General features: G+C 38.5%; 1 protein-coding gene across 1 annotated transcript; it reads left to right on the forward strand.

Moving 5' to 3' along the window:
- The first annotated feature begins 3,569 nt into the window (after positions 1-3,569).
- On the forward strand, positions 3,570-8,020 carry rgs4 (regulator of G protein signaling 4). Its single transcript, XM_072388961.1, has 5 exons — positions 3,570-3,734; positions 4,001-4,108; positions 5,524-5,588; positions 6,737-6,900; positions 7,573-8,020. Exons 1-5 carry the CDS (start codon positions 3,691-3,693, stop codon positions 7,807-7,809), a joined length of 618 nt encoding a protein of 205 aa, XP_072245062.1. The 5' UTR covers positions 3,570-3,690; the 3' UTR covers positions 7,810-8,020.

Here is an 8,020-nt window from a genome sequence, read left to right on the forward strand (position 1 = left end):
GTCGTGCATTAATCAGACTTTGAACTTACATCTGCTTGCTTATCACTTAATCTATTATTTATTGCCTGGGAGAAAGGCTGCAGATGTTGAATAGATTTGTCCTTTCAGGTCAAGATGAGGTTGCTGATCAAAGCAGTCCACTCTGCTCAGTGTTACTGGGAGGTGACACTCTCTTAAGAGAGATGTATCAAAGGATGATATTACACATTCTACACATCTCAAGCATGATTTCATTGAATTATTACAAATATTTCTGCTTAGTTAAGGATTTAATAATTTTTTAATGGAAAAAAAAAAACAAGCCAAAAGAATGAGGTTTGTAATCGAGGTCTTCCACCTGCACCCCTGCAGGTAATTCACTATCCGAACGGTGTTGTTGTGCACAAGGCTGCAGCAGGTGTTAACTGGGAAAATGATGGCCACTTTAATGGCATACATTAAAGTTTCAACTTTAATGTATGCCATATAAATTGCAATGGGATTTATACTTCATACAGGACAGAAGAGGCATTTGCACATTTTTTTCCCCCTCGTGACAGAACGACCTCTAAAGAACTTGAATCCAGTGTCATAAGTGTGGCTGATGGAACTTTGTCTGCATCAGTGCACCGTGAAGACGCACCATGTTGTTAAAACCTCAAGTGTGCATTGATTCCCACAAGGCTGTTCTCCATCAGACAACAGATATCCTCATTTGCAAATTAACAAACCAAATATCTTCAGTCACATCCTGTAGCAGTTAAACAGAGCATGATGTGTGCTTGAGACCTTCCGTCTACTTTGTTGTCAGGACAAAACTGTCAATGTGCATAACAAAAATGATTGATATAGTTACTCTTCTAACAGGAAAATTAGAAGCAGTGCTGCAGCAAAAAGCATTTCATGGGTTTCATTCAGCGGAATGATTTTCAGTTTCAGTTGTTTTGGCGATAGCTCCCATTACTTTATGTTATATCATCAACCTCAGCACTTTCTTTTACACAGAAGGTTCTCATAATATTTGGAAAAAAATGACTGACAAAATGAAAATAAGCTTGACAACATCCTCAGAAACCACTTCAGACTATTTTCAGACTGGTCATGAATGTTTAGAAATGCAAAGTAAGTGGATTATCTGCCAAAGTACATATAAAAGCCACAGATCCACAAAGTCCATCCATCTGGAAGTTGGAAGACTAAATGTCTCTGATCTCAATGGATAAGAAAGGATCTGATAAATGCAAGCTGTTGTTACACATTCTATTGGATTTTATGAGGCATTAATGTTGTGCTGGTATGGGAATATTTAGTGAGAGAACACAGCAAGATAAGTTATATATCTTATTTTTTAAAGAGCACCCAGTGTTTGTGTGTAAACCCTCAGTTTCATATCGTTTGGTGGAATGTGTTCCAATTAATGGGTTAGCTTTGCCAAAAGTCAACTGATGGATATTGGTGCCTTCTTGATGTATTTCAGATCATCAAATGATGAAACCGACACTAATTACTGCTGCCCCAGGAAAGATACATTTAAAGTTTGTCGCACTGCAGAAGAGAGGTTCATTATTGTTGCCATCTTCAGAAGTTTCCATTTAATAGCATGTCCAATTAGAGACAACATCAAGTCTTGCCAAAGTTCAGACACATGTCAACATCAAATGTTTGGCCGAGGATGCATGAATAAAGCCATAATAGCCAAGTACTTCACAGACATTAGTACTGAGGAAAATAATTCATCAGTCTGAGAAACAAATGGAAAGAACACAGGAAAAACAATCATCAGACTCAATCAGGACTTTGGCTAAACAAATCCCAATGTGGGATCTTTTGGAGGTAAATAACTGGTCTTTTTATTCATATTTAACAAACACCCACCTCTTAAAATTCTGCCTCTCCTGGAGTGGGTACCAGTAGTCCTGAATATCTTCCAGTTGTAAACTAGCAAGCTGAGGATCGGTGAAGTCAAAATGCTTCTGTTAGTGTTTTGTAATCTTCTCCAGTGAATGAGCATCAACCGACTCTTTGTCTGGGTCCTCAGAAATTTCCTTTGCTTGTGCTAGGATAGACTCAAACAAGGGCACTAACACCTGATTGTAATTCTATTCATTAAACCCTCTGAACCTACTTCTGCTTTGGATTTAGCTGCTTATCTTTGTACTTCACTGTACCTTCCTGAGATACTTTAAAGCATGATAGAAAAAGGAAAAGGAAAATGACCCAATGCAGAACTTACGACAGAGTTGTTATCATGAATAACACGAGATGCTGCAAAGGCAGGGAATGACATAGGATTAACCTGAAAACTGAAAAAAAAGACTGACTGATTGACTGACAAAGGGGGAAGCTATGACGAAGAAAATAATCTGGTGCTAAACAAAGGGAAACCTGGAGAACATATTCTGACGGAGGCGATTACCAACAAGGAGCAGGTGAGGCAATCACTAACCGACACCCAGGTTAAAAGAGCAGATTACACAGAAGACCAAACCTTCTAAGACAACACAGGGTGTAAGGTAACTAATGAGTAAGAAGTAAACTGGTAAACCAAATGAAGGAAAGGAGAGGGTGTTCAAAGTTCCCCACCAGCCCCTCAAAAACTTTTGTTCTTCTCAAGAGTGGCAAATACCATCAGGATCACGTTGTGAGCATCAACATCATCACACTGCGAGACGAGTGCAAATGTAAGAGCTGTATTGCACTGGAGAACTGAGGAAGCAGCATGTAGACACAATGTTTTGTAACACTGCTACATAATACTTGTATGGAGACCAACATGTATGTTTTATGATCATGTAATGAGATCATTTTACACTGAAAGCAACTCTATGAGCCCTCCTGCCACCTTGTGAGGATTTATTGGCTCATTAGATGACAGATTTGAGCCTAACTCATCCGGAAATGTTCATTTGAGTTGTATTTCTACTTGTGGGGTGATACTTGAATGGATGCCATTATGTGTTGTGGGTATGCACAAACTATCCCTATGGTTAGTCCTCTCAATGTTGTTTTTAGATGGGAAAAATCTCATGTTGTTTTATGTCAAATGAACACAAAATGGTTTCACACGCTGATCTCATCACAGTAATGTAGTGAAAAAAGAAAAACAACCCTGGAAACCAGCACAAAACATGACATTAATCAGTGTGAAACTCAAGCACAAAGACTGTGTTACTGAAGGGAAACCTCTGTCTGCTCCTAACTGAATCACAAGTGAACCCTCTATCAAACCAAATGACAACGCTTTCCTGCCGAAGCCTCTCTGAATGCAGTAAACTCAGCTCTGCAGACCTCTGACCGTATTGATGCTCGGGTTTTATCTTTGCCCTGCTTGATAAAGCGCTCTGTTTTTTTCCACACGGAGTTGACTTCACAAGTTTCTCAAATTCCTGAATCACCTCACTCTGACAAAAGCACCTTTTGTTGGGGTTAAATAGGATCCCATCTGTTGTAAATTTCCTGCATATTCTTTCTCTCCTCCCTCTCTCTTCTCTGCCTTTCTTTCGGTCTCTCCCTTGCTGCGTGTATTGTGATTGGCCAGTTTCCTCTTCATGCAACATGTTGGTATAAATCGCTGCTGGGGGTGGAGAAAAGTGCAGCCTGTTGTCTAACCCTGGAGGACGCTACTATAAAAACTCTGCTGCTCACATCTGTACAGTTCCCTCCTTGTTGACTTTCTCAGCAGTACTGACTTTGGATTTTTAACATTTGACTATGTGCAAAGGACTCGCAACACTCCCTGCAACATGCTTGAAAAGGTAAGCCCAGTATAGTTGTCACACAAGTGAGCATAAGTGTATTCCTGGAAAAATAACTCATTTATTTACATGCTGGATCTTTAAATGATCTATTTATTCTCCATGAGACCAAAAATGTATATTTAAAACCTGTACATTTTATTCTATTCAATGTAGAATGAAATCTCATACTCTTGTTTACTTAAAGCAAATCTTCAAATAAAGGGGCCTTTGAGTAGACATTAATACAAACAAAGTGAAATGTTCTTAAATGTGTTTCTCCACAGTGCCAAAGACATCAAGCACAAAATAAGCTTTTTACTCCAGAAGCCTGAACCACAAGCAGCAGATCAGAAGGAGACAAAAGAGAAAACTGCCACTGCTGCTGCAAAAAGGTCAGAAAGAAATTATCTGTGTATGTGTGTGTATGATATATTGTTTAAAAAGTTGGGCTTGCATTTACTTTAAGTCCCTCAAAAAGAAAATCTAACCATATTCATATTCTGAATAAAACTGCAAATGGTCCATTAAACACGAACAGCTGCATATTTCCATCCAGACAAAGATTGTGGGAAACACTTGGGGAGATAAAATAGGATTAAAATGGGATTGTCCTCAGATATGAAATTATCAATGCTACTTAATAATGAATACTGAATAAACTGAACATTTTGTCTTTAATCACATAAGGAATCTTAATGACCTCATCTTGAGGTTTGGACCCAGGACACACAACTTGATCACCAATCTTAACCTAAACTTCTTAAAAAGAAAATGGTTCCCTTGACTTGGCTAAAGATTTGTCAGGCGTGTTTATCTCACGGCCTTAAAATCTTCAAACTGTACATCTTCAATATTGATGATCCTTTTAGCTGAGATTTCATGCAGTTGTCTGAGGTTTGTTTGGAGAGAGATGAAGAGGTGATGAGAGAAGAGAAGGTCTGTTTCATGTGGAAAGAGTTACTCAGTTGGAAAGCATGTTTTACTGAGTGGGAAATAGATGATTTTCTGCCTGATGTCATACTTGCTCATGTGGCTTTGCTCTTGTCTCTTTGCACTTGTGTAATCTGGAGTAAACCGATTAAACCTTTATTATGATTGATACATTAATGTTTCGCCTGAGGAATCAAATCTGGCTGATTCTTTTTGGAAGAGTGGATTTTGTTTTGGCCCGCAGGTTGCGTTCCCATGGGAAGCCTTTTATTGTCGTTTATGAGACTGCTCTGACCTTTCCTTTTCACTAACATATTATCCATCCAGTGAAACGGACAGATAATCAATATTTAGATGATGTAAGTCATGTACATGCATACGGATTACTGTGTTGATATCATCGAGCTGTGTCCAAGGTCATAGAATCTTTAAGGACATTATGCTTTGTGTTTTACCACCTAAATGACAGGTGATGAATGGAGATTTGATGAGAAATGTTATGATCGCTGATTATTAAAATGGTGCTGCTGGATTATGGGTAAACCCCTTTAATTTAGATCAAAAGAAAAGCCTCTTGTCTTATCTTTCTCTGCATTTCAAGTGCAGGTTTTTTAGGTGTGATGGCGGAAAGCAAAAAAGGTGTATTTTCCCTCAATGGGTAAAAATATTCCACAATATTATCTGATTTATATTTATTTATCATCACAGTGGAAATGAAAATGAAAGACACATAAGAAAAATTTCTGTGTAGAATTCAAATGAAAAGCCTAAAATTAGGCTTAAAAATGAAAATGAAAATGAAAAATCAAAACAGAATTAAAATTGACATAGTTTTCATCTTCATTTTGCTATATTGAGTCTTTTTTCTTTGTTTTAGGTTGCCTGATGCGGCTGAAGTGGAGAAGTGGAAGGAGTCTTTCAGCCACGTGATGACCAGTGACAGTAAGTCACATCTATCAAAAGAAATCACTCTTTGCTCAAATCAAGCAAAAAATGGATCAAACCCAAAGTAAACAAGAACAACTTTGCCTTATCCTAATGATACTGACAGCAACAGCCAGGCAGCAGAAAGTCTGGGTTTATAAGTGATGATTATTCTCATGTGACATAATGGTGATCATGGGAATGCTATCAGAAAACACCCAGACCAACATACTCATCATGCATGGTAGCCAATAAGGTTTAGTCCATCACAAATTGATCTTTGCTTCACAGTTTGAAAGCACAATGTTGAAAATAACTAGATACAGAGCAACTAATGGATTGTTGTTCCCCTGTAAGGGGCATCACATCACTCAGATAACAGCTTAAAGTGGTTTTCTTATCAAAGGGTGGTAAAGGAGACTTGGATGTAGGGACATAAAAATGCTAATAGAGCACTCGCTCATACATACGTACACACACTCCTCAACTCATTCTCATGCTCTGGTTTTTTGCTACGTGTCACGAGGCACGTCTGAATGGTCCCACAGGGTGCTCTGACCAGTGCACAGCATATATTTATGTGTGTGTGTGCAAGCCCTCTGAGAATCACACTGTGAATGTGTGGATAAAAAAGAAACAGAGCAATGGCCTTGCGGGAACCAGCTGAGTTCTGACCTGCAACGTTCCATGAACTCATCTTCTGACCTCCACCATCGTCATGTCTTGTCTCTGCCTTAATCTGTCAATTCTCATTGCTCCAGCTTCTTTTGTTTATCATATTGTGACCTAAACGGTCTCTAGAATCTGCTATCTTAGTCATGCAGGACTTTGGACCAGTGCAGCTGTCTCTGTTGAATTTTATAACATTATGACTTTCTGTAAGAGCTCAGATCTATTTGTTCTGTGCTCTTCCATCAGTTGGGGACCCATTGTCAGTCTCAGGGATTGCATGCAGATATCTGGATAAAATATGACATAATTCTGGGCCAAAATCTCCATTAGTAATTGTTTCAATCCATGTAATTCTTAGAAAAAAATAACAGTTTTAATACTGTTAAGATAAGAAGTCATGTCAGTGGGCTATTACACGTCAATATCTGCACTCATGGGTCTGTAAAGTGTGCTGTATTGTAAATAGAAATATCCATTTTTGTTCTTTCTGCTAGCTGGTCGTCTGGTCTTCACTAGCTTCCTGAGGTCAGAGTTCAGCCAGGAAAACATGGACTTCTGGATCGCTTGTGAGGACTACAAGAAGACTCCATCTTCCAAGCTGGCAAGCAGAGCCAAGCAGATCTACCAGCAGTATGTGGAGGCAGATGCTCCTAATGAGGTAATGACTTTGATTTATTTACACAATGTCAAATAAAGTCTGTAAGCATGCTCGGCACAATGAAAAACAAGCAGTAACAGAAATGTAAAAACATTAACATAATAATCCTATAAGCAAAGTCACAAAGTGCAAAACACAGGGGGGATACTGATCCAAAAAATATTCAAAAAAGGTAAGACACAGTAGAAAAGAAATGAATAAAACACAGTAGAAAGCCAAAATCACATTCCTTTTCAGTGAAGTGAAAAGTTAACACTAATTGCAACTGAACTGAGTATGCACATAAATCTTACTGCTAATGACCATCTAGTCATCTTCGTGATCAAAAAACAGTCTGATGATTCATGCTAATCTTAGCAGGAATTTTAGCATCTTGTGGAGTTGAATGGCATGCAGGGATTATGTTTTTGCATTTGGCAGACGCTTTTATCCAAAATGACAGGTAGGCTGTTAGGGTAAAGGGGGTCTTGCCTAAGGATCCCTACTGGAGTTAGTACCTTTCATGCAGGGCATTTGAACCCAAGTCTCTCACACAACAGGTCGAAATCATACCACTACACTAACCAGTCGATGATTAAAGACATGTGGCGTATTTTTTTTATGAAAGTGCTCTCAAAATGCTTATAGATTTAGTCTTAGTTTTTAGTCTTTCCTTTCTTTTAATCATTCAAGGTAAACCTGGATGCAGCAACCAGAGAAAAAACAAAGCAGAAAGTTGAGAGTACCAGCCCATCTTGTTTTGACGAGGCTCAGAAGATGATCTACAACCTGATGGAAAAAGACTCCTACAGGCGTTTCCTCAAATCCAAACTGATTCAGGATCTGTGTGGAAAAGAGATGGACAGTGCTCTGGAGAAGAAAACCTGTAACTGGGCTCACAACAGGCAGGTATTAGCTGGTGGTGCCTAAAGAAGAAAAAAGAAGCAAAGATTTAAAGCAGGTGCCAAAGATTGAAAGTGTACGAGTCAACTAGATTAGGAAAGACTATAGATTAGGAAAACAAAGAGTGGTTTTGGAGAGGACTTTGAAGGTTCATTTTAGAAGAGTTTTACTTCTACTTGCTGTTAAATTACTGAGCGTGTTAGGTAGTATATTCATTAAATAGATATAATGTTTCCCA

This window comes from Leuresthes tenuis, unplaced genomic scaffold, assembly GCF_036924035.1.
Source record: "Leuresthes tenuis unplaced genomic scaffold, fLeuTen1.0.hap1 SCAF_7, whole genome shotgun sequence".
NCBI classification, from domain to species: domain Eukaryota; kingdom Metazoa; phylum Chordata; class Actinopteri; order Atheriniformes; family Atherinopsidae; genus Leuresthes; species Leuresthes tenuis.

Excerpts from the sequence above, each read along its gene's own strand:
- rgs4 (XM_072388961.1), top strand. The coding sequence starts at position 3,691 with ATGTGCAAAGGACTCGCAACACTCCCTGCAACATGCTTGAAAAG. Across the intron at positions 4,109-5,523 it reads GCCACTGCTGCTGCAAAAAG|GTTGCCTGATGCGGCTGAAG; the intron begins GTCAGAAAGAAA and ends TCTTTGTTTTAG. Across the intron at positions 5,589-6,736 it reads CCACGTGATGACCAGTGACA|CTGGTCGTCTGGTCTTCACT; the intron begins GTAAGTCACATC and ends TCTTTCTGCTAG.